This window comes from Brienomyrus brachyistius, chromosome 9, assembly GCF_023856365.1.
Source record: "Brienomyrus brachyistius isolate T26 chromosome 9, BBRACH_0.4, whole genome shotgun sequence".
Taxonomy (NCBI): Eukaryota; Metazoa; Chordata; class Actinopteri; order Osteoglossiformes; family Mormyridae; genus Brienomyrus; species Brienomyrus brachyistius.
This window is the reverse complement of record NC_064541.1, coordinates 18,873,784-18,899,666: the sequence shown is the minus strand read 5'-3', so window position 1 is coordinate 18,899,666 and position 25,883 is coordinate 18,873,784. Positions and strand designations below refer to the sequence as shown.

The 25,883-nt window shown below is 42.5% G+C and overlaps 2 protein-coding genes across 8 annotated transcripts in view; one reads left to right on the top strand and one right to left on the bottom strand.

Annotated features, from left to right (window-relative positions):
• Positions 1 to 4,117, bottom strand: part of nek10 (NIMA-related kinase 10) — a 20,157-nt gene extending 16,040 nt beyond the window's left edge. For 5 of the 7 annotated variants that reach the window (XM_049025196.1, XM_049025198.1, XM_049025199.1 and 2 more), the window contains exons 1-8: positions 4,023 to 4,117; positions 3,064 to 3,183; positions 2,376 to 2,483; positions 2,222 to 2,282; positions 793 to 1,106; positions 528 to 612; positions 198 to 239; positions 23 to 101 (exon numbers count right to left, since the gene is read on the bottom strand). In XM_049025196.1, the coding sequence (XP_048881153.1) occupies positions 23 to 101; positions 198 to 239; positions 528 to 612; positions 793 to 1,106; positions 2,222 to 2,282; positions 2,376 to 2,446 (652 nt within the window). In that variant the 5' untranslated portion in view covers positions 2,447 to 2,483; positions 3,064 to 3,183; positions 4,023 to 4,117. The remainder of the gene's footprint in view (positions 1 to 22; positions 102 to 197; positions 240 to 527; positions 613 to 792; positions 1,107 to 2,221; positions 2,283 to 2,375; positions 2,484 to 3,063; positions 3,184 to 4,022) is intronic. The other 2 variants (XM_049025201.1, XM_049025197.1) reach the window with 2 other exon arrangements.
• Positions 3,361 to 25,883, top strand: septin7b (septin 7b). The gene is made up of 16 exons (XM_049025203.1): positions 3,361 to 3,485; positions 4,133 to 4,371; positions 10,235 to 10,341; positions 10,478 to 10,580; positions 14,508 to 14,614; positions 17,935 to 18,035; positions 18,183 to 18,317; positions 20,342 to 20,459; positions 21,135 to 21,227; positions 21,804 to 21,900; positions 22,608 to 22,659; positions 22,881 to 23,006; positions 23,410 to 23,430; positions 24,164 to 24,299; positions 24,482 to 24,624; positions 24,987 to 25,883. The coding sequence occupies exons 1-16, from the start codon at positions 3,406 to 3,408 to the stop codon at positions 25,024 to 25,026; spliced, it is 1,698 nt and encodes a 565-aa protein (XP_048881160.1). The 5' UTR covers positions 3,361 to 3,405; the 3' UTR covers positions 25,027 to 25,883.

Here is a 25,883-nt window from a genome sequence, read left to right as displayed (position 1 = left end):
GAACAGATAACATGTCGCTCACATGTCATGTTGACCAGTTTGTCCACAGCAAATATTTGATATCCTCCCTCCAGATAGTCACTGGACACTGATTCCATATACTGTAGAGAAGTGAAAGACTTAGTGTAGAGCCTCATACTTTATTTAAACTTATTCATACAATTTACAGAAAATGAAACAAATTTGTATAGATTTACCCTTGCGAGGGCATCAACTCCATGGAGTTCATGGAAAACTTTCTGAAACAGAAATGCAAATAAAAGGCATCAAATACTAAGAATCAACAAAATGACAGATTTGTGTTTAACCCTAATCGGGCACGCACAAAAGAATGCAGAGTTTGCTTTTCATATGGTAGAATTGCGGTTTCCTTAAAACAGAAAATGTCGCTTAGCTAGTTTTTCAGGTCAGACATTTTGATAGGTATTGATGTTATGACACAGCCCATCAGGCACGCTAGCTATTGTCTGTGAACTGAAGCATTGATGTCATCCGTGAGATTGAGAAGATGGGAGTAGACACTTCACCTGATGGTGTGGGTCTCTTATCAACAGCCTCAGACAGATCAGCACTCCTAAGATGTTGTCAGGAGAAGCTTGCCGGAGCCACTCACTGGAAGCACAGGACAATAAAATGAAATAACCATAATTCATCTTGGGTTCACCCAAGCTATGTCAATATCTTGCCCTCGCTCTGTGGCTCCCTGTTCCCATTTAATCAATACTCTTCCATTTTGCTTTTCTCATCTGAAAAATGTTGCTTAAAAATGTGCTGCACAAACAACATAAGTACCTGGGAACAAGTCTATTCTTGATCAAACAGGTGAAGATGTTCAAAAACAGCTTGTGCAGTGGGTGGTGGCTGAAGTCTCTCTCATTTCTGTATGTCACGCTTGTGCAAGAGATGTGAGTAATTAGCGGGTTGGTACTAAAAACAGCTGCGGAGCCAGCAAACAGGAATGGGATGGGAGTTCTGTACTCCTGTGCCACGTACCTGAAGCTCTCCAGCTCTGAAGCCTCCTTAGCTGTATGCTTGCTGCTCTTGTTTGAGCTTTTGTTGTTCCGGTGGTGGACATGTTGGGATCTCGGCTGACTCCCTGCTGCAACCTAAGAGTGCAGCATCTTTGAGTAAAGAATCGTCTGTTGCTACATTTTTCCATTTCAGGCATCCTATTGCAGATTTATACAGCAGAATAGTTTTAATGAAATGTAGACTGGAAAGCAAGATATGCCGTGTTGCATATATGAATATATCTGTCCTACTATTCATTTCATTTGCCCTGAGCAGGACCATATCCCAGGATCTACAGAGCAGAAGGTGCAATGCAGAAAAGACATGATACTGTTAAAACGTAGATAGGATATCGTTACGTCCTTGATGGGACACCACTCGATCACAGGATATGCACAGATGTTCACCGACAAAATTAATTTGAAGAGCTTCTCTTTAAATGATGGGAACAACTAGGGCAGGGGTGCGCAATACGTCGATCTACCAGTCGATCGCAAAGGTAGAGTGGATGGATCGCATGGCATAAAAAATAGAGGATGGATGATGCGTTCAACCGCGCCAGCTGCCGCAAAACTCCAGCAAGCAGCCGAGTCGCCTCCAATTAGCCTCCAATTCATTTCTACTAAACTTAAGAAAATGTATAAAAATTAATGGGGGAGCTGGACCAAGTAAGAAGCCAAAAACCTGCCACTTCCATACGGAATGGGGGGGGGACTGTTTTTTCTACAATGTTATATTACAAGTGCGTTTGCTTCATCTGTCAGTCTAACATTGCTATTGCGAAGAAGGGAAATGTGGAGCTGCATTTTCGGACTGTTCATAAAAACTACGTCATTAACTTCCCTCCGAAAAGCGAGCTGAGAAAGAGAAAGGTGAAGGAACTAAAATCCCAGCTCAATTCAAAAATGCTTTATTTATCCCAAAGGGAAATTAATAATAATAATAATAATAATAATAAAGAATACTCAATATTTTTATACATAAATATATGTTTTGCGTTTTTATAGTAGGTAGATCATTTTGACTTGGTCATTTATAAGTAGCTCGCAAGTTGAAAAAGTGTGGGACCCCTGACCCATAGCCATCCACAAACACAGATGCTAACTGCAAGCACGCAGATCTTGGCTTGGATTCAGACCCGACACCCTGTACCACTCCTAAATGTAATGATGTGTTTTTAAGTATCACAAAGCATAAAAGGAAACTTTACCTGAGGTCTGGAAACAGGGACACTGACGAGGGATAAGAGGGTTTTGAGACTGCACAATTCCCTGGTGGGCGGAGGGGGTAACTAAATTACTATAAATTGTACATAAATTGCATAACAAAATACATATACAGATATTAAAAATAAAATATTTTACCTTTCAACTGGTCCTTTCGACCTTGCTAGTGATTTGTCGGGTCTTTTCACCTTTTTACCTTGGCTGGCCATTTTAAAAAGTCTGGCCTGTGGTTCTCACGAGTCATCCCTGGAGATGCATATTTACATATCGTATGCGTTGTAATACGACGTTATTACAACAAAACATGGACTGCAAGAATGCTATTTACTCACGAATTCTCATTGCCCCATATCTATGTGTGTGCAGTTCATTAAATGCGTTTACCCCGCCTATTAATAAAGATGCTGTATAAATGTACGTGTACATATACTTATACATACGTATATCACGGGCAAACCTCTACATATATGCCAGGGGTTGTGATATATATTCGACAAGTATATTAACCACATTCATAATTACCAGTTTATGGACAACTTTTCTAAAATAATAAAGACAATGGTAGGTACTAAGCGTAAACACTGACATTTTATGATCCCTATAGATCCAAGATCAAAATTATCTGAAGAACTTCAAATAATACAGAATGCAAAAACTCTACACGGCTGTTGGAATCTTGTGTCTAGCACTATTCAGGGGCTAATTTTTGGTATGCATTCAATTAACAACCAAATGTAATATTATCAATATGAATTGAGTTTTTTGTATGTTAAATTGTATGGGCAGAGGATTTAAAATAAATATTTCCACCCTGTTTAAAACTCACCCTGAAAATGTGACACCAGGTAAAATGTGAAACCAGCGACACTTCCTGAATCTACGCCGCAGCAGTTTACTGAAGATGTAAAGGACGTTGACACGTCATCGCCGAATCACAGAGGGCTGTCTTCAGGCGTACACACAGACCGGCCAATAGGTAGGAAGGATGTTAAGGGTGCCCTCATCACCATGGTGATTGTTGCTCTCCTCAGTTTCCATGACTCCCCAACTTATGAGGAGCAACAGTTCGTAAGGTACTGTTACCGTTTTGGTGGAGGTTTTCGATACACGAAGGTAGTACATTTTCAGAGAAAATATAAAATATCGACAGTTTTTTTTATTGTCCACTATGGGCAACCATAACAAGACTCGTTCATACACTCAAACTGTAGATGGCAGGAAGATTCGCACTTTCAATCTGACTACAAGGTATAACTGCGATATTATTACCATTGAATATTACATTACTGGTATAACGTATAAGGACATACGGTGGTGAAATTTAGCCAACGACGTCATATTTATGCCTTAATTTTCAAAATGGGTTAATTCTGATTATTTTATCTATCTTTATAGTGTATGCCATATTGTGAAATAAGAGTCCAGTGTTTTTATGTTGTAGTTAATGTGTACGCATGTAAATGAATCAGTAAACACGCCTCTTTAGTGTTCTGCAGAACAGATACGACCGCAATATCATACATCTTCCTGTTGAAAAAGGAAAAAAGGCATTGTTCAGTAGGGTAGTTGGTAATACTTCATATGAAGACATATTATGCTGCAAAATCACCAAAAACAAGATTCTTTCATTAAATTGGGTACATATACATTTACAGCCTCAAACGCAAGCCTTTTTTCTCGGACTTGTTCTCTTTATTGAGACCTAAAATGTCATAAATGTCTGGGATTTCGCTATGTTTCATGCTGACATTTGATTGTATCTCAGAATACGTTCAGTGACCATACCGGCGTTGTTTCACGCCACTCCGTCCTGCCCACTGCGTCCTCTCGTATTGCGACGCGAAGTATCCCCCCCACCGAACCTAACGAATTCATTTCCTCGCGCCTCTCCCGAGGACTCAAACATCTCGTGGTGTGGCTCGAGAGACTATCGCGAGATGTCAAGCTTCGAATTGCTATTCACCAAGCAGTAAGTGCGCTGCTCGGCCCCCCATTTGCTCAACGCCGCCAGCGCTGCCTCTGCGCTACGTGAGGAAAGTGACGTATTTTGGTCAGAATCGAGGGAGCCGCCGTGGGTGCGTGAGGATTGTAGCTGGGCTGGTTACTGAGGAGGCTACGGACGTCAACAACATGGGTGAGTGCATTGTCCGATCGCTTAAATAATATCGTTTTAAATGTTAAGCTTTGGTTTGATCCTGGCAACGCCGTCGGTGGATATAAAGCACCAACGACTGCTGTGATTCAGAATACGTTTTTTAAAGAAAGTGAGCGCGAATGGGGCATTTCCTGTGAGATTTTTTTTCCACGATATCTATCTTTTTATCTCGCCTCTTTTTTTACTTTTACAGAATGCGACTTGTTCTCATCAGATTTAGAATGTGCCAATTTGGATGTTAACTTTATTTATTAGGAACGGAAGAAATCGATGCTGTGTCCAAAAACAACCAACAAAATTGTATGAAAGATAGTTAGTGGGCAGCTAACTGGCTTCAGTAGGTATTCCATCACGGTCGACCTATCTGCCTAGTATTGTACCTTTTCGTTCGCCTTTTTATTATCGATCTTGCCTAGCTAACTATTACAGTGCTTAGATTAATAGGGCTAACTTGTAACAGACGGTTACAGACTACGAAACCCCCCCCATGTCTGTTTTCTGCCTAGCGAATTCTATACTGTATGCGCATAGATGCTGCCAAGATAAATGGGTTTTTAAGTATTCTTTTAAAATTGTATTTCTAATTTAACTTAGGCAGCAGCTAGTGAATTGCAGAAAAGATTGCTATTTTTCTCCCCACACCACAAAGTTTTTTTGCGGTGCGTGTTTTGTAACTATCTAGCTAAGAGAACTTCGGGATATGAAACTTTGCATGCGGTCCTTGGTGGGACCAGTAAGGCACGCTGCTCGTAGTCTCTCGGTCAGGCGATAAACTTATGTGGATTAATGCGGCTTTTCGCGATTGTGTTTGCGATCCAGTTATAGTGAAACTTTAATAAGAGATGATGTTGCTTTATGCCGCGACACAATCCGTGTTGCAACTATGCGTCATGTGTCATTGCACAACACTCACAATATTTTCATTGCAGGTTGTACTGTGTCGTATTGAAGTACCTGAATAGGTATTTGTGCTTAACTTGTGTTAACCGGTAGCCGGGAGGATATGCGGAGTAAGATTTTCGCTGTATAGTATAACTGACTGTATACTGTGCAAATGGGGGGAAAAGCTCTTGAATCTTTACGCCGAGTTTAAAATGAAGCGACAAAACAGGAGATGAATGGAGGGTACGGTCACGACAACGGAAGCTGCGGAAAGCCCCGGCTTCGCTGGTACTGTGTCCCGCCCACCGCACGGAGCCCCTCGTTCTCCAGCCTAAAGTGCACTGTTCCTATACGCCGTTTACATATGTTTTTAATATTTATAATTCCTACAGAAGGCTTAATTTGGAGAGTTTTAGGTCTCATCGTTTGACAGCTCAGGGTCAAAAAAGGCCAAAACAGACTAGTTTGGACAAAGAACTAATCCATTGATGCAAGACTTGTGTAACAGACTGCTAGGTAATAGCTAAGTGGAAAATTGTTAGAAAATTAAAGTTACCTTGCAGAGAAATGCCTGAGAGTATCTGACCTGCGTCTCTTTTGACATCCAGCAGTTGTGTTGTGATTAGTCTGGGTTGACATGCACTTTTTAGCCAGCAATATTAGTAATAGTTTTGTTAGGTGTTTAATATTTATTTAGCTCTCATTTTTGTATGTTGGAAAATGAGCTTACTTGTTAGCAGGAAGTCGCTACACATCAACGGTATGATTTTTATGCTAATGCAGTAAATTCTTTTGAAAATGCAGTGTATTGGGCTTAGTTTTGAGAATTATTCACCTGAAATCATCAGGTGCTCCAGATATGTAGGGGTGTGCAGGCCACGTGAGGCACCATTGAGTTTGTATAGGTGGCAGTGAAATGGTGCTGGAAAGACAGTTATAGGCTGACCTCAGACTGAGAGGAAGCTGTCAGTGATGAAAACCGCAGACAGAGGAAAGCAGTTGCTGCTACCTTCCTGAGACCGACCAGCATCTGTTCTGGTACGAGCAGGGCCCTGAGAGCTTACACCGATGGACAAAGAGTGTATTTTTCTACTTCATTTTTTTTTGTTTTGTACAATTTTTCCCCTTATGTCTCTCCCATTAACTTTTCAGCGTTTTGATTAGAAGCTGAACAGTCTTCTGAAATATGTCCTGCCTGTACAAACCTAATCCAGTGTTCCATTGTCCCTACTGCTTGTGCTGCCTCTTGTCCTATGTGATGCTGATGAGTTTTGTATGAGGTCTCTTTTGATGGGCATGTGGTAAATGGGTGAGTTTGAATGACAAGCTTCCCAAGAACCTGTTTACCTGTCATGCAACTACAGGCTTATGTCACTGAGGTGGAGCTCATTCAGGGTGACCAGTGACCATCGCCTTCATCGAGATATTCGGCTTAAGCTACACACAAAGCAAGCTAACAGAAGGAGTTCTGATTTTCTTTCAATTCAGGATTCTAGCGCATGTTTCCAAAAGTTAAAAAAACACACTGCTATAATTCAGTAATAAACACCTTGTATGGTATGCAATGGTATGTAAATGTCCATCATAAAGGTGATACGCGGAGAGCATCATGGTTTCAGAGGTCGTACGGCGTCTTAAAAAATTGTGAACCACTGCTGTAGATAGTTTTAGAGAAACCACAGTATGTTTTCAAAGCGTAATTAAATCCAGCCCATCAATCTGTCGTTTTCCTCAGAGACCAAGAACAATGATCTCCCCACCCCACAGTCAGCAAGCTTTGACACCTGCTGTTAAGTGGATTATCTGTGTATTTAGTTTTTTTCTTTCCTTTTTCTTTTTGTTTTTTTGATTTTTCTTTCTGCAAAAAAATGTAAGTGCCCCAGTTAGGGCACTTTTCCACTGCACCAGTTATGGTACTTTTGGTGCTTTCCCTTTTCCACTGACTTCCGGTCGAGTACCAGTATAAAGGTTCCAGTACCTACTTTGCCAAACCAGCTGGGATACTTTTTTGGTATTTCGGTACTTTGGGGATGGGACTTGCAAATGCTCCTTTGTCGATTTTGTTTATGGCTTTTGCAGAATTATTATGTATGGACATTATAGCACAGCGTAATCTAACTGACTCTTATGTGCATCTCAGGTGGTGCTGTAATAAGTATCAAATTTAAGCCCGAGGGTAGATTCTAAGTTCTTGTTTAAAATAACATTAATGTCAATATAGGTAACGTAGTTCCCCACACCAGGGAGTGTCCATAGTGTATGTCAGTAACCCGGATGTGAGCACAAATAAGAGCTTTCCCTCCTGGTCAAGAATGCGATTGACTTCACCTCTTACTACTCTTACCCTGCAGTAGGTGTCTTCTTTAGAGAGGATGTCTGTCTGTGAGAGTAACTTAACTTTTGAGAGTATTGCACACATGATGCATTTGATCTTAATAAAGGAACATAAATTAAAGCTATACAAACATTATTAGCACACACTAACACCTATTGAGTTATATGTAAATTGTGTGTGTTTCAATTCCACTTGAAATAAACCTTGCCCTCATTTTTAAATGTTTTTTTTGCACATATTTGGATGGGGTGTGATAATATTGCTGTTCGACCAACGTTCTTGAAGGCTGTGTTACTGAAGTCTTGGCTTGCCGGTGCATGGGGTTTGACGATCCCAGCTGAAAAAAGGATCCTTATCACACATGTCCTGTACTGAACTGAACGGCTTTGTTCTTAGGGCGTCTGTGTCGGCCGTCATTTGAGGCAGGCTGCCTGAGAGGAGTGTTGCGCTTCATGTCATACATGGTGTGTTTATAAAAAGGAAAGTGAAACCATAGCAGCCAATGCCATGCAGTGCAGTCATGCTGCTGCATAATCTTATTAGCTTCTGCCTTTTCCTTTCTTTCATTCTGCCATATATAGGTAATGGTATTAGGGATGCACCATTACTGTTATTGGTATCCAGTCCAATACTGTGCTCATGCCCTTGTACTTGTTTTCATGACAATGTGCCAATGCCTGTGATACCAGGAAATGACTTATCAGTGATATCATTAACAAAATAAACGGGGCAAAATATCTGTGTTGTGGAAATACTTCAAAGGTAACGGCTAAATCCAAAGCGTAGCGGACTGTAAACTGTGGTCTACTAAACTATCTAGAGGATGGACAAAATCAGATTCATACAACTCTAGTAATCTAATTAAACACAAGAAAGAGTGTGACAAATTGCCACCTTCAGAAAAATGTACTGCGTCACAGCTATTGCAGAGAGAAAATGTCAAACGATAAGACTCGTGCAGTGAAAGTAACAGAATCCCTTACCCAGTATTGATGTGGCACAGTGTTATAATGGTGGTACATGGAGAGCATAATTCACTGCAAAATAGATGTTGCCCTAGCTGGAAGCAAAATGGCAATCCTAGTTTTTTTTAACATATAGCATTAGTCATTGCATTTTATTGTGGAATATTTATATCATATATTTGTAAGCTTATTCTTTTAACCAGTAATAACAGAAATTTACAACTGTTAGTAGGAGATCTTTTACACAGTAAAATAAATAATAATTCCTCATCAGCCTGTGTTAAGAAAAGGTAGATCTAGCCTGATTAGCTTGCTTGATGGACTAAGGTGCGTAGTACCATGGAAGGCTTTTGGTAAAGTGTTGTGCGGAATGTCGAGCCTCAAAGATCGCTGGACTCTAAGGCAACATCACATACGGAACTGAATGTCAGACAGAAAGCAATGTTTCATTATGAAAGATAGAAACTGTGGTTAGTCCGTTTTAACCAGAATCATGCTGCAGTCTTCTATGTTAAGGCTAGAGCTGCACGATATTGGGGAAAAAAATCACATTGCAATATTTATTTTTTCTGTGATATATATTGCGGTATTAGGATTTTTATAAATCTAATTAGTTCAACAGCTCTTGGTATAATTTAATCATTATAGAAAGAAACAATATATCACGCATCCTTAGTTAAGGCCATTTTTGATCTAGATAAATTGAGTAGACTGACCCGCGGAGTACACAAATACCAGTGCTGAAACGGACACAGCCGAACGGTGGCAGGAAGAATCATCTTGCATTACAGACACTGTCTAGTTGATTTAGGCATAGAAATTGAAACCCCCCACCCCCCGCATTCATCGCGTTGTTATTGGAGTGGAAACGAAAAGTAACTAAGATAACTTTAGGTACCTGGACATCAGTTTATAAACAACATCATGCTCTGTGTATAGCTGTGATCACAACATTAGAATGAGTTTATAGAGGGATTGCTGGTGTAAGTAATTGCTTAAAAGGGTGCTGTTTGATGATAAGCTAGCAGAGCAGAAGCTGCTGCACCCAGAGGAGGGCTGAATACGGGAGTATTAAATAAGCACAACATCCTGAGGAGAACAGAAGTTCAATGCTGTTGACTTTTTGCACCCTTACTTGAAAATGTGGGCAGAAGTGAACTTTTCAGGGAATTGTTTGAAAATCAGCTTCCCGGTCATGCAGTAGAGGCACAGACTTCATTAATGTGAGTGAGTGGTCAGTAAGACTGGGTCAGATGCAGCTGATAAATCAACTGAATGGACTGAATGCTCTCCCGTTTTTGGTGACATTTTCCAGTCCCTGCACAATGATGCTTATAGACACACTTCCCCCTTTAATACCTTTAAAAGGTTTTATTTTGTGCTATTTTCATTTTATTGCTTTTCTAGTAAAGTTACATTTCCCACGGATTAAACAGTTGGTACGTGAAATGGGCTGTTTTGGTGCTTAAGGAACTAGAATCTGTGTGTCAGTCTCTTTTTAACAAACATGACAGATTTTCTTTGTTGTTGCTGTATGTTATTGGAAGGATGCAACCACATTTTAAGTAGTTGAATTGATTCAGCATCAGCTGTTTGATTAAGGTATGCAAATAGGAATGCTGTTCTTAATCATTCTTTTCTGTTGTTTCATGCAATGCTGTTCTCACTGGATTTCACACAACTGTGACTGATCAAACGGTGTTCCACTGCCCTTTCACGCCGCCCCCTGGCCTGGATGTCGCTGCGTCTCTGCTGCTCCCTGTAGCTGTAAGTATCATGGTGACGTGCTGTATGATCTCCTTGGGGGTTTCATCATGTTCTGTGCTCCCTGCAAGGCAGCCAGGGTCACCCCACATGTCAGCATCCCTAAATCGTCCTCCTTTTTTTTCTCATTTCTTCTCAGCAACAGAAAAATCTGGAAGGATATGTTGGCTTTGCAAACCTTCCCAACCAGGTGTACAGAAAGTCTGTCAAGAGAGGCTTTGAATTCACACTCATGGTCGTAGGTAAGAAGAAAGCTCTTGGCTTGTATTCATCAGTGACAGTTTTACATTACTGTCCTACAGTTCATGTCTTTGGCATTGGGCCATATTTTAGATGAAATGGTTTGAACCAGAAAGCCATGAACCTCATGGTAAGTCGGATAGAATGATGTGACATTCAAAAACCATATTAAGAGCTTATGTGCTTTTTTTTTTGGCATTCTATGTATTTTTTTCTCACCTCACTTGTGTGTGTTTGATTTATGACCGGGAATTTTCTTTAATTACATTTGAGGCAGTCTATGCTGGAAGCTGGCCAGCTACAAAGAGGTATATACCATCCCAAAGCCCTCTTATAGCCTCGGGAAGCGGGGGGACTGGGAGGGAATTGCTCATTAAATGTATGACATCACTTCCTGTCTGTGTCTACTCAGCTGCCTCAAAAACCCTTCCATAGACTGAGGGAATGCCAGGAATGTATCTCTCAAATCTTCAGATAAGCTGCAAAAGCTGCAGACTCCCTCACGCTCAGAGGGGAAGTCCCTTCAGTAAAACAGTGGATGGAGTTGAACGTATTGCAGTGATTTCATTTGCCCGTTTTTAATTTTTTTTTCCCCTTTGTTACTGTGTAGTAATCTCAGTTTTTCTTGCCGGTGCTTTTTCTTTTCAAGGCCTGTCTGAGGGAGATGCATAAAGAAATGAAATATAAGCAAATGATCTGCATTTGAATATTACACGACAAAAGTTTACTTTGCATTGAAGTTTTGATGTTGCATCATTGGATAAGATTGCAGCCATGCTTAATACACATAGTCATTTAAAATAGTTGTCTGTAGATGATCTGATATCATATCCTAGCATACCAAAATCATTTGGTTTAAAAAAAAAAAAAAAATCCAAGAATTTGTTTAGGGCTACAGATATTTGTTTTTGTTTCTGCCTGTAGAGTTGCATGTCTTTGTATAAAATGACGGAGTTTGTCTAAATACTTCCTCTCCATATTTTTAATATATATAAAAATAAAAATAGACAAATGAGCTTGATGGTATGACCTAATATAACCTTAATATATGCGAAACAATACATAGAAATGCCTGTAAGGGTACTGTGTTTCCTGTAAGGTTAATTAATGGTGGTCAGTGGGCTTGGGCGGTATTACAGTATGCTCCAGTATTTTAGGAATCCCAAAGGTATTAGTTTTAATACCCTAAAAAATACAGGCCTCTTTCTGTTAGACTGATACGGAGATGTTGTATTCAGGCGATGTGTTGTAGTGCACAGCATTAGCGGTGATTGGAGCCCTGGTTAAGTGTGTAAAAAAAGTAAATGGAAGTACATAGAAAAAGTAAAAAAATAATAATATGCATGCGCAGGTTAATGCCACAAGAACAAAAGGCGACATAAATTGCTGGAGCATGCGCAGCATACATGAAAGCTAGTGCATGCGCGGCTGCAGATGGGGCCTGTGCCGCAGATCGCGCAGTGACAGTGGTGTCGCAACACAAAGGGTGATCTTTTTAACTCTTCAATAAAGAGGTGTCTCCTCATTTCCCTGGCACTTATCTTCCATACCGATAAGCCCATGTTGGCTCGCTCTGATTCCGGTGTTGCCTACAGTAGCCTACATAATTTACTTTTTTTTTTCCTCCTGAAATACTGGTGTATACTGGGGGGAAATGTTTTGTTGTGTGTTATTAGGTGGTGATTTGCAGTCAGAAAAACTGAACACCTTTTGAAAGTAAGCCTGACTATATAAACCTATGTATGGATCTCTGAATCTTATACATATAGAGCAATAGTTTCAAGTTAAAAATTACAGACGATTGCGCTTGACATGCAGATTGAGTCTGTTCTGTTAGAATATAGTATATAAGAATTAATAGGTGACTTGTTTTGGGCTTGTTCCTGCCTGAGAAAGAGGTATCTGCTGAAGGAGATCAAACGCATTATTCAGAAACGTCAAACAGCAAACATTTACCATGAAGGAAATGTGTATTTACACCCACACGTACTGAAAATGGTCGCGTCTTTCACTCTGACGAGAGGAAGCGCCGCATGAAATGGTCTTTGGCTTGACGGCTTGGTTGTACTTGGCTGTGTTTTATGGTAATTTCTATAAGGGATAAAGAATCATTTCCAGTACTTTGTCTCAACAATTGCTGGAATACTGTATAATTCATCAGCACGAGATTTAATCCTCTTGGAGATGCTGCTTCCAGAATGAATCGCTGTTGAAATTGCTGAGGCCAGACAGCACTATCAGTCTTGCTCAGAGCAGGAAGTTTCAAATAAGCCCGGTAGTTTATGCAGCCTCGTAAAATTTCCTTTAAAGGAAATGTCCTGGATGTTGATGGGATTGCCTGGTCAGCCTCAGCGTTATCGTAAAGCTGTGACTCGTGGTAGCAGCTGCTTCAGATGTTAGCAAGGCCTCTCATTATTTAATGCAGATAATAAGCTGTAGAATGCATTTATTTAACAGTATTTGGGATATATTTAACTTTTCAGTTAATGTTCCCTAAGTGGGCATTCTGGAAGTAACTTAGCACATATTGCCTACCTGGCCTGTGAATTTACTGCAAATTAAATGTGGCAGATTCGTCATCAGCAGGGGATTAAAAGTCATGTCTTTTAATGGGAATAACACACTCAGTAATAACACAAAAAGGGAGGAGTGAAACTGTGTGCTTATGCACCAAGTTCACCCGTCGTTGATCGTGAGGAATTGTTCCAAAGCGCACGTGGCTTGGACAGCCTGACGCTTGGCTCTGTCACCCGATTGGCTGGCGGACCCGCGTGTCAGCAGTAGTCTCGGTAGGCGGCAGTGTCATTTTCCCATATTGCGTTTTGGCCACATGAGCAAGACTTCTGAATATGCACATTAACGCAGTGCAGATGGAGAGCCGCTGAGCTCCAGGTTCCTCCAGGCGCTAATGAATGGCAATGCGCCCGAATCCTCTCTGTCTGAGCTGAGCTGGCCAGTGTTCTGCAGCCTCCTGATTTAAACCGATGCGTCTGAGCTTCTGGGTCTCTGCACAATTCCACTCACATTCGCTGAGTCCAGCCCAGCTTGGACTTCTGCCCCACAGCGAGATGTTTGTGTTTTCTAGGTCCTTCTTTTGTGGAGCTAAAGCAGTTCTAAACATATACATACACATTCCCTCATTTAATGGTCAGGCCAGCCGCAGGGCTCTCTGTTTTGCTTACCCACACTCGTCCAATTTCTCTGCTCAGGATGGGCACAGTAATCAATCACAGTTAATCTGCTTTATGTTAAACCACAGTCTGGCAGCATGAAAAGTGAGAGGTCTTTTTTTCTCTCTCTCATGGTCAGTGGCTTGCTGTGCTTGTTTTATATTTTCTGCTGTAAGAACTCCTTATGTACATAAGTCTATGCAGTGTGTTTTTTTTGTAAGAACTCTTTTATGCACATTTTTGGATGCAAAGTACAATTTTTGTGCAGTTCCTGTTGCATAAAAACAATTTTGAAACCATATTTCAACTGATAAAGAAATACATAAATATAAAGATTTTTTTTTCCCCTCAATTTTTGCTCACAATCTACCATAGAACTTCCTTGTCCTGTAGACTACAAACTAGGCTGTCAGTGCCTTTTGGGAGTATCCGCAAACAGCATTTGTGCTCAGCGTAACACTCTTGTGAAGCCTTTGAACTATGCTTTCAATCCAGCGTTCGGTTTAGGCTGGGGCATGTGCTATAATCACCAGTCCTGACATTTAGACAGTGTTGGCTTTGAACTTATGACTTCTTGTTCACAAACAGTTATTTTGCTTTTGTAAACTCATATTTTTTTTAATGAGTTATATGTAACGTGTAGTCTTTCACATAGCCTGCTTGTGTTATGTGCTTTAATGTGTAGGAAAGATTATCCAGTGTATTTGCATCACATCATTATTTCATCGGTGTCTCACTGATCTTTATACTTTCTTTCAGGGGAATCTGGCCTGGGGAAGTCAACACTTATCAACTCGCTCTTCCTGACGGATTTGTATTCCTCCGAATACCCTGGTCCCTCGCATAGAATCAAGCAAACTGTACAGGTAGTTTTTCCCACTCCGTCTCTGTTTGCTTTGTCCGTAAAGGAGACGCTCATTCACATAACTGGAAGGGTGCATGCATGGTGCTAAGAGTGGTGAGTGTTACAGCAGTAATATGATATAGCAAAAAAACAGGCATGTAACCACTATCATAGTAAAGAGTCCTTTGTTCCTTTCTGTTCTGTTGAATCATCACCAAAAAGCCCCACTTTAGTTCCCGCCCTTCGCCTCTCATTTGTCATGATATGGTGCTAAATCTGTAGTCAGCAGCCTTAAAAGTTGCTTTTTTTGTTTACACGTATATGAAGGCAGCTTAGATTTGCATTTCCCCCCCCCAGCTCTCCACTTCCGCTCTTCCTTGGCTGCTTAGGTGCTGTAGAGGCATTTTATGGTCTCCAGGGACATGCAAAAATCTGAAAGCTTGAGGTCTGAATGGCTTTTTATGCATTGGTGACGTGCGCTTAAGGCATGGTACTGGATGGCTCTCGTTGATGGATCAGGGCATTAACTCTTGGCCCCTCCCTTAAGCCTGTTATATTTCTGATACCTCTGATACACTCTAGGCCTACTTTTTCCATCACTTCTTTTGGGAAATGAAGGAATACTTAGACATTCAAGTGATGGCCATATGGAATTTAGTTTGTTTTTATAACTTTGCAGGAGATGTTGGTAAGGCCCCTGGTAAGCGCTGATAATGCAGCTTTAACTTGGCAGAGTTCAACAGCGAGTCTCCTTTCTTGGATCTCAGCTTACCGTGTTCTGGTTATAACACCTGCTTCTTAACTACTATCTTTCTCTCTGCCCTTTAGTTAAACTTCATCAAAAACAGCTCCGTTCATGTAGGGACTGGGGTTTTATATAATATGGATTTCATGTCCATGTCCCTTGAGTATTAATTTTAACTTTCATGGAATATCTCTTTGGAAAACATTGAAGCAGTCACGCATCTTTGAAGTGCTTACCACATTCCTGTTTGAGAAGAACCCACTTGCAGCCCAGCTAAAATTTCAGGCCAGGTTTTGTGCCAGCAAGCAGTGCATTGTGGGTCCTCCTCTTCCTTCTCACAGTGCGAACACTTTAGGTAAAGCAGTGAGAGTGTATGTGTAAAAAATAAAAATGCCATATAGTGTTAAATTTGTGCTTTTATTTGGAAAGAATTGCACATGTGGAAGGTAGAAAAGATTTTGCTAAATAATGGGGAGAAAATAAACACATCAATCAATTTCTGTCAAACACAGATTTTTTGGACTATTTTAATATTTTCTTATTATGTCTATACCTTCAAATTGCTCTGTTTGAGTACCTGTTTTCGAAGTTAGAATAAAAGAATTTAAAATCCTCAAATTATATTATGTTTTATCTTCCAGTTCTATGGGACCTGGAACGTAACACATACCATAGACAAAAGGCATTCAAAGTTTAGGGATCTGTTTTTAATGTCCCATTGTGAAGTGGCAGCGTTGTGCTTTTCTTGGGTTAGCATCTCTTAAGCTGAGGTCTGTGTCGTCAGGGACACCCTTCATCTTCTGTGGAGCCTCTCTGGAGGCCAGATCCTTTAGCTCCACACAAAGGCTGACATTGGCTTGGAAGGATCCTGTTGTTCTGCTGATCATGGACAGATCATCCAAGCAGACTAACCTTGTCCTACACTTGAGTGACATCAGGCCTTTGACGTGACACTTATGTATTTACACCCCCCCCCCTTTTGTGATATGTAAATATCACTGTATCACCGTGTTCTGGGATACATGATTCTTCCATATCTTTGGTTAAGTACTTTCTGTTTTTCTGGTTTCGCTACATAGTTGGATGCGCATGTCACCACATGCTGTATGGGTGAGAGACGTTGAAAGCATGAAATCAATTCCTGTGTCTCTAATCTCTGTACAGCTCCTAGGTCATCACTACTGATTAGTGTAAAAATGTTTTCACCTTGTGTGGTATAAAAAAACAACCACAATGGCTGACTGATAAGTGAGCCTTGTCTTTATGTATGGTTAACAAGTATTGGAGTTACCAGATGTTTTTAGTATGTGATGGAAGATTTCATTTGGATAATTGCCAACCTTAAAGTAATATAATAAAAATCCACAACGGGCCAGTACTGGCAGAGCCGTCTGTTTTATTCATTGACATTTGATCTTGCAGTCTGAGAGAGAGCCATGGGGCATCTTATAGTACATGTATAATAGGAGGAAGTTGAAAGTTCCCTGAAAGGACAGAAAGCTGTTTCCTGATTTGCCGTGCTCCGGCCTGTTTTGTCAGGAAACAGATCCTATGGTGGATTCCTTTCCTGGTGCGCAGACCCCATGCATAAATCACATGCAGGCACTTTTGAGCTGAATTCCCCCAGATGTTCGGTTAGGACCTGCCTCCTGGTTACTCAGGAGTATCCCCAGTATCGTTTTTACCTTGAGACTCATCTGAAGGGAAACAAAAACAAGTCGATAAAGGAAGGCGGCCTTGGAGTTATGAATATGCCGTTCTGTTAACATCGAAACCTTTGGCGCCATGACATTTTCGCAAATTAAGTGCCTTTCTTCTCAGGCAGTAGCAGTATTGCAGTACCCATATGTCTGTAGGTTAGGGCATGATAGCTTCCAGAAAGGGTGAAGGCACAATGCAATGCCAACGTGCTGCAGGCCCTTTCTCATTCCAGCACTTTGCATGAGATTTGAATTCCTGCACTGCTGCAAAGTGAGATCTTTAGCTCCTGCTCGCTCTCGATTGCTTGTCAGTGGTTGGATCTGTGGTTCTGAGTATTTTTGAAGTTAATGAATCTACCAGATTGATGCACACTATAAAGTTACATAGCAGTATAACTTTGGCAGAAAACAAGAACTTAGGAGCAAAGCATGTATAAATAGGTTATTGGGGGCTGATTATATTAAAGTACCTTTTGTTGGCCATTTCCAGAAGCTTCTTTTCTTTCCTACCTGACATTTGTTTTGTTTTCGCGAAATTTCTTAACATAGAACTGTCCTGCAGCCTGCAGTAAGTTACGTACTGATGGTTGCTTAAAGCTAACTTGATTTCTTGGGTAATTGTTGGTGTGATAGTTCTTTCATAACAGATTAAGTTGGTTCTTGGCAATGTGACATTGGAATGAATGAGTAAACTGATGAGCAAATAAGCAATGGCTGTCCTTACCTCTTCTGTAATCGTCTTATTTCTGTTTGGTGTATTTTTTCATTGAGGTTTCAGAAAAAGGCAGATTTAAGCTTTATTGTGGCTGTCATCTGTATTGTATTGTCCTCCTTCAAGCAAAGATGTGCCCGGTGATGTCACAGCCTTAAAATTCCAATGAAACCCTGCCCTTTCAGGTGGAACAGTCCAAAGTTTTGGTAAAGGAGGGAGGAGTCCAGCTTCTGCTTACAATAGTTGACACCCCAGGATTTGGTGATGCCGTGGACAACAGTAACTGGTAAGTTTCAAACTCCATGCTCCCGACAGACCCGTCCTTGAAAAACGATGGTTTTTTTTTTTTTTTTTTTTTGCATTGATGATTATGTATTCATATTTATTATATTGGGGTGGCAAGTTCACTTAAGTGTTTTAACTATATCTGCAGCTGGCAGCCGGTCATCGACCACATCGACAGCAAGTTCGAGGACTACCTTAATGCAGAGTCCCGCGTCAACAGGCGACAGATGCCTGACAGCAGAGTGCACTGCTGCCTCTACTTCATCGCCCCCTCAGGACATGGGTGAGTACTGCAGCCAGTACGATAGCGATACACCATGTGTCCTTCAACCCCCCCCCAGGGGCTTTTTATCCGGTGCCCCATGAGCCCTAATGCTATCGATTGCTTCCAAAAGCTGTTGTGTGAAATGGGATGTTAGTCTTAATTGTTCGCTGCCATTTCCCCAAATTGCTTCGAGCAGCTTTTTATCAGCGGAATGAAATAAAAATGACTTCTTTTAATGGAATGGAATAAATGCTATTATCTCTGTTAAAGAATACAATCTATTAAAGAATACAATCACATTTTCTTTTGCTTTTATCGATTATGAAAATAATTTAGTCTGAATTAGCCTGGCCTCATTTCACTTAATTAAATGATGGCGTTTTGCACCAAATTCCCAAGTTATAGCTGACAAAAGGAATGAAAACTCAAAATGTAAGCAGTCCAGGATTGCCTCAGTCGGTTAATCCCCACACACCTCTCCTGGCAGACGTCTGCTTCCTCTTGCCGTCTGAGGGTCCCGGGTTTGACTTAGACGCTCAAGAGGCTCACCTGCTTTTCTTGCCGGTGATCCCTGGGTCTCAGAATGTACATATTAGTTACAAAGGTCTTGGGGTTAAAGAAGTTAAGTAGAAAATGTTTAGTTTTGCTTTTCGTCTGTAGGATAAACCTTTGTGGTTCTACAGTTTATATGTTGTCTCTTTGTTTGAATATCGGAAATCTGCTGTAAATTTATCTCCAAGTTAATTGCACAAAGAGCTGTAATGTTTAACGTCGTGCTTTCAGACAAACGGCTAGTTTTGTCAGTGTGAGTGCAGAGCTGAGCGTATGGCCGTTGGAGCTGAGCGAGCTGTTTTTAGCCTCTTCGCTGTCGCCCGCTCCCCTCCCTCCTTTACTGCGTTTCCTGCTCCGGGCGGTTTGACAGCAGCCCCCCATAGGGGGCGTCAGCTGAGCACTGACGCGGCGCCGTAGGGTTGCCAGGTCTGCGCCCGGGCACTGCCCGCCCGCTGCCATCGCCGCCGCCTCCCTGAAGGTGTTAGTGCTGGCAGTGCGTGTCTGTTTGCTTATGATCACGCTGCGGAGAACAGGAGGGCTCCTCACTGAGTGTGTGTGACCTGGCGGAATGTAAGAAACAAGCCATTCACTCCTCATAAGTGTATTATTTAAAGGGCTTGGGCAGAGAATACCAAGCTTGTAAACAACGTTTATTATTGTTTTTATGTTTTTGTGTGGTGCTGCCTTGTGCTGGACTGCATATTCTGCTTGCAAATACCCAGCGTTCATATTTGTCTTTACATTGAAAAATGTAGGTTTTCTGAAACGTACTCTAACCGAGAGTAATTTTATAGTATTTAGAAAATATAAAGTATAATTATAGTGTTATACCCATCTCAGTATTTTGATAGCCATCAGTATTTTCTTGTCTCCCTGTCAACACCAGCTGTGTGTGTTGCCGAATGTGTTTGTGTGGCAAGAGAATTCTTTTAGGTGGTGTTCAGTACGTATGATTGGTGGGCTTGTAAGCCACTGGTTTGCGGGTCAGTCCCCAGTAAGGGTACTGGAGCATAGTACGCCACCTGGATAAGTGACTCTGCAGTTAAATGCCGGCTACATGACATTCAGCCTGAAACTGCTGATTCTGTTGCTTATGAAACCAAAATAAATGCTACTTTGTTTATATTCCTAGTTGTGTGAATGTGGAAGTGTGCACTACACATTCCCACAAGGCCGCCATAGCCGCTTCTCAGCCAGTACTAAGTCAAAGTGAGACGCATCATCACACCCTGCATTGGGTGCTGCCTTCCAGAGTGCTAATGTGCTAACCGAAGCATATTCTGACATCAGGGGAATACCTATGCTGTGCAGATGAGGCGTGTGAACGGGAACAGTTTTGCATCGAGGAGTGAATGCGTTAGTACCGTGACGGACTCATGTTTAAATAGTTAAACAGTTTGACATATAGAAGAAGAACCACGGCTTTTGTGGTTGTCATGTTTTGATTAAGCCGCCCCTTCACACTAATACTTTGTTTCCTCTCCCAACAGACTGAAGCCATTGGATATCGAATTCATGAAACGGTTACATGAGAAAGTAAACATCATTCCCCTCATCGCCAAGGCTGATACACTCACTCCCGAGGAGTGCCAGCAGTTCAAGAAGCAGGTGCGTGTGCCTGTGTGCGTGTGCCTGTGTGCGTGTGCCTGTGTGCGCGTGCCTGTGTGCGCGTGCCTGTGTGCGCGTGCCTGTGTGCGCGTGCCTGTGTGCGCGTGCCTGTGTGCGCGTGCCTGTGTGCGCGTGCCTGTGTGCGCGTGCCTGTGTGCGCGTGCCTGTGTGCGCTTGCGTGTGCCTGTGTGCGTGTGCCTGTGTGCACGTGCGTGTGCCTGTGTGCATTTCTGCTTGATTTTGCATCAAGGGGAGGTGTAACCACTTACCTGTGAATTTTGATGTTGTGGGGATCCCCATCAGGTCCCCACAAAGATCTGTGACTAATCAAAAAAACTAAAAATGCCAAAAGTCTTGTTTGGTTACTTATGGTTAAGGTTAGTGCTAGTTAGGGGTTAAGGTTGCCATAGTTGGGATTAGGGTTATGCACATAGAAGTAGATGGAGTGTAATGTGAAAATGACATTAAGCCAGTGACTATATTAGGAATCAGTCCAGCATGAAATCAGTCATTTCATTTTATTGGCGATGAAGATGCAGAGCGGGATGAATGTGGAGATGTGACAGCATGGCTGAGGGGACAGTCGACATCAGTGTGACCGGAGGGGAGCAGGGACCGCAGTTCCTCATGGACACTGCCGCTGGCTGCATTCTGACTTTTCTTTATTTCCCCAAGATTATGCGAGAAATCCAAGAGCACAAGATCAAAATCTACGAGTTCCCAGAGGTGGATGACGAGGAGGAGAGTAAGCTGGTGAAAAAGATCAAGGTACAAACATAGATGCAAGGTGCACAGGGTGGTGACTGGGCTCCAGGGAGGGCCGGGCGGCTTTGTCTGCAGCCCAGGTATACGGGTCTAGCTGCTCCTCTCGCCAGCCGTCCCTTTGGTTACCCATTAATTTTCAGTGTTTCAGTGAAGGGCAGTGTGCACACAGTAAACTAGCTGCCATCTGACGGGTGTGAGTATGAACTGGCATATTAATTTACATGGACAGTCTGCGATATACACCTGAATGTCACATTGAAATTGTCACATTAAAGTGGCAGAAGCCTGTAGGTTCCTCCCCAGCTCTTTTCTCCTCTCCCATCTGAGCAGGATTTGTTGTTTTTCAGTCCCTCGTATTTTCTCGGGTGACCTGCTTTATTGGTGCGTCTGGATTTTCTGGAGCGTATCGGGAGTTAAATGTCTCTCCACCTGGAGAGCTTGCTCATCCAAAACTCAGGTGCACTAAGGAGTAGAGTGTTAACGTGTGTATCTACCCAGGCTGGGAGCCGGGGGCAGCCCACAATGCAGCGTGCACCTGCGAATGCTGTGCTATTTGTGAAAGTCTGTCTGTCCTTGCAGGACCGCTTGCCTCTGGCTGTCGTCGGTAGCAACACTACCGTAGAGGTCAACGGCAAGCGGGTTCGGGGGCGGCAGTATCCCTGGGGCGTGGCTGAAGGTACGCGAGTCTTGTTGGCTCTCACTGCCAGTAGAAGCCACGAGAGCTGACCTCCGTAGGAGTAACTCACTCTTGTGAAGTAGCAGTGAAGGTTGTTGCCAAATCTTTAAGGGCTTTGTGTTTGACATTATATTATAGCTTATTTTTATATAGGGCCTTTCCCAGGGTCTTTGGCCTGTAGCACTTTACAAGGAACTGGCATTAACTTTGAAACTGTGGAATCTACTTCAAAACCTAATTAATTATACAAGATATCGTTGGAAGAATTTGACCTGAGCAGCTTCAAGCTGACATTATTCTTGAAATGGGAGTAAATAATTGAATTGGCACACATGGTTTTTGTTATGCTAACCCTTTCCAGCATGTAGCTGGCTGCTTAATGGAAGGCCCACTTAGAGTTCCTCTCTCGACTCTGACATGATGTAGGATGAGGATCGGAGGGGGGTCAAGGATTCCCTTATTTTACATAAAAGCAAAATGGGATCCGCACAGTTATGAAAGTACTAGAGGAAATAAACATTTAGTCCTTGTGTCTGGATGCTCTTATCAGACTGTTATCTATAAATGCTGAGCTGGATTTATGCCTACAGTTATTGCTGTAGCTTTACTTTTAACGATTGTATGAGTATGAGGGCTGTTTTGTTTATACTGATAAGTCATGTATTCTGAAGTGCATGTCTCATGATGTGTTTCCTGTTTCTCTGCAGTGGAGAACGGGGAGCATTGTGACTTCACTATCCTACGAAACATGCTGATCAGGTATAAATACCCGTAGTAGGCTGGTCATGGCCAAGCTGATAGTTAGGATTAAAATTCTTAGGTTTTGGGTCTGGAAAGCTGGGTATATGTGAAGTCTGACACATGGAGGTCTGTCCTAAAACACCTCTACTGCTGTAAAACCTGTTATTAGATTGGAATAGTTGTGTGAGAGAGGAGCGTATAATGTGGGTTCTGACGGGACTTGGTTGCGTCCTTGTAAGGACCCACATGCAGGACCTGAAGGACGTGACCAACAACGTTCACTATGAGAACTACAGGAGCAGGAAGCTGGCGGCCGTCACTTACAACGGCGTCGAGAACGACAAGAACAAGAGCCAGCTCACCAAGTGAGTGTCTGCTCTCTGAGAGAGCCGCAGCGGGCTGACCCGCGAGACAGAGCAGTCACCCACCAGCTCCTCCATCACGAGCCCGAGGGTGTGCAAATGAGAAACCTGACCTACGTGGCATCAGGAAATCTCAGCGTCGGCTCAGAAGGCACGGCAGGCCTGACCTCGCGCTGGCCGGGGGTACACCACAGCCGCTAGCGCGAGCGAAATCCTCTAAACCAGAGCCGTCCTCTTTATGCCACACGCCCAATATAGGCTTCTAACCCCGACACTTCACCAGTGCTCATGTGGCTATAGCTAACGCAGCCTGCAATGACACCTACAACCTCCGTACAGTAATGTTTTCTCGTTTTAGTGCATGAACTGTTTCCGGCATGTTAAGTTTGTTTTTCTGTTTTTTTAGACTTGACACAGTTGAAGGCATGTAAGTGGTCATTCCCGTCATTCCGTAAGCCTTCAGAGCTTTACTGTGCCCTCCTGCGAGGCGGTGCCGGGATCCCCTGTCACTCTGCCGGGTCCTGGTGTGCCAGGATCCCCTGTCACTCTGCCGGGTCCTGGTGTGCCGGGATCCCCTGTCACTCTGCCGGGTCCTGGTGTGCCGGGATCCCCTGTCACTCTGCCTTGTCTGTACGCTTTGAGGGGGCCTTCTGCATATAAACGTAGCTGTGAAAGGAAAGACTGGACATCCTGGGTTGATGGCGGCACTGTCATTGTTTCTGTTAATTTGTACGTCTAGTGCGAGCTCTGCTTTTGCCGCCTATTCTTTGAGGTCACTAACACGCTTCAGCATCCTGAGCTATTAGCCTGGCAAATCCCTCTATGTTATGTTCTGTGGGTTCCTGGTCCTTTTACTTTATGGACGAGGATAATGGTTGAATCTGGATTACCTCTTAATCACAGGCATATAGCTGTGTTTCAGTGTTCAATGTAATCCCCTGCTTGTAGTTTCACTGTGCTACTGTCTGGTGATGGAGTAGATCTTTCTGCCAGGCTGCATATAGAGAACAGACATTACTAAGCATGATGTCTGGGATGAAGCTGCAATATTATGCGCTATAGGATGTATCTGACCCTCTGTGGTGTGTGTGTTTGTGTGTGTGTGTGTGTGCGTGTGTGTGTGTGTGTGATCCACACACGCTTATGGAATCCATCTATAGAAGCCCACTGGCCCAGATGGAGGAAGAACGCAGGGAGCATGTGACCAAGATGAAGAAGATGGAGATGGAAATGGAGCAGGTCTTTGAGATGAAGGTCAAGGAGAAGATACAGAAGCTGAAGGACTCTGAGGCAGAGGTAGGATGTTGTAGATCCAACAGAGTGGACTGAGGGCTGTCCAGAACCGAGCTGTGGCAGTGCGGGCCTTGCCGTGTGTCAGTGCGGGCCTTGCCGTGTGGCAGTGCGGGCCTTGCCGTGTGGCGGTGCGGGTCCTGTCCCACCCACTGCTACTGATGCCCCCTCATCTGGAATTTGTGCAGCTGCAGCGACGCCATGAGCAGATGAAAAAGAACCTGGAGGCTCAGCACAAGGAGCTGGAGGAGAAGCGCCGCCAACTCGAAGAGGATAAGAGCAACTGGGAGACGCAGCGGCAGCTGGAGCAGCAGAAACTGGACGCCACCAGGTGAGCCCTGCAGGGGGCGTGATAACCCAGTGTGCGGCTGTCCGGTCACCCAAAGCCCACATTCTGTTAGAAGCTTTTTGCTTTTTGCCCCTCTTAATTTCAGTTTCATGACTTAAAGTCCTCAACATTGATAAGCAATAATAGCCAAATGAAGCTTTATGAACCATTTGCTGTATTTTTTCACCCCACAAGGTGGTGCTCTTGGCTTGCTTTGAGGCATGGTTTGTGTCCTTTTATGAACAAATAGCACCATCTGGTGGGGTCTTAAAATACAGCGATTGGTTCATGAAGCTTCATTTAGTCATCACTATTTATAAGCTCATTTTAACCAGTTCTGTAATTTTTGTTTCTTTCTCTTCCAGGACCTTGGAAAAGAACAAAAAGAAGGGAAAAATCTTTTAAAGTCTTTGGGACCCTCTGTTTTACTCTATGCCAATATGCCAGCCTGGAAGTCAGTGTTTCGTTTAACCAGCAACGCACCAAGCATGCTGGGATGGTGAGAATGGTGGTGTTGATGGACAGGGGTTTACCCTCAGGAGGTCCTGAATGTGATCGCTTTTACTGTTATCACGTGTGTGTTTCTTTGAAAGGCAAGTTTATGCAATGAAAAATATCCAGATGACATACAATCGTTTTTAGTGGCCAGTGTGGTTGCACAAATGAAACCTTTGTTCTTCCATTAAACCGTTTGATGTTTCCCAGCACCGTACCATTACTGTTCTTTCCTGTGTACTCTGTTCTCCGTACTACAACTTGTGGAACCTCCTGCTAGTCAGAGTCACCTGATGAAAATTCCTTTATAGGTGTCAACTCTCTCTCACTCAGGCTTTTGATAGACAAGATGAAGAGAAACTTAAAATGGCAACTTTTAAAGAAAAACAAATGACTGCTTTATTTTCCAAAATGTATTTGCTTATAGTTCTCGTAATTTAAATTACTTATCCTTGGACCACCGCATATAACTTTTTTTTCCCATGGGATTTTTTTTTTTAGTTTCTTTTATATATTGGCCCTGCTAAAGTAAAATGTTTAGCTTTTGGAAGGATGGATTAGTTTATTGACAGAATGAACTAATTTCAATAGATACCTCTTTATTAATAATAAAACAATCTCTAACAGTATTCATGACTGTATGAGAATTGGATTTCCAGACAAATTTGAATCCATAAATTTTCCATAGCTTTGTTCATCTGTGACATATACAGTATGTATTTTTCATTTGTATTAAAATGTCACATAATAAACTTGTGATGATATAA

Excerpts from the sequence above, each read along its gene's own strand:
- septin7b (XM_049025203.1), top strand. The coding sequence starts at position 3,406 with ATGGGCAACCATAACAAGACTCGTTCATACACTCAAACTGTAGATGGC. Across the intron at positions 14,615-17,934 it reads GAATCAAGCAAACTGTACAG|GTGGAACAGTCCAAAGTTTT; the intron begins GTAGTTTTTCCC and ends CTGCCCTTTCAG. Across the intron at positions 23,007-23,409 it reads AACAAGAGCCAGCTCACCAA|ACTTGACACAGTTGAAGGCA; the intron begins GTGAGTGTCTGC and ends CTGTTTTTTTAG.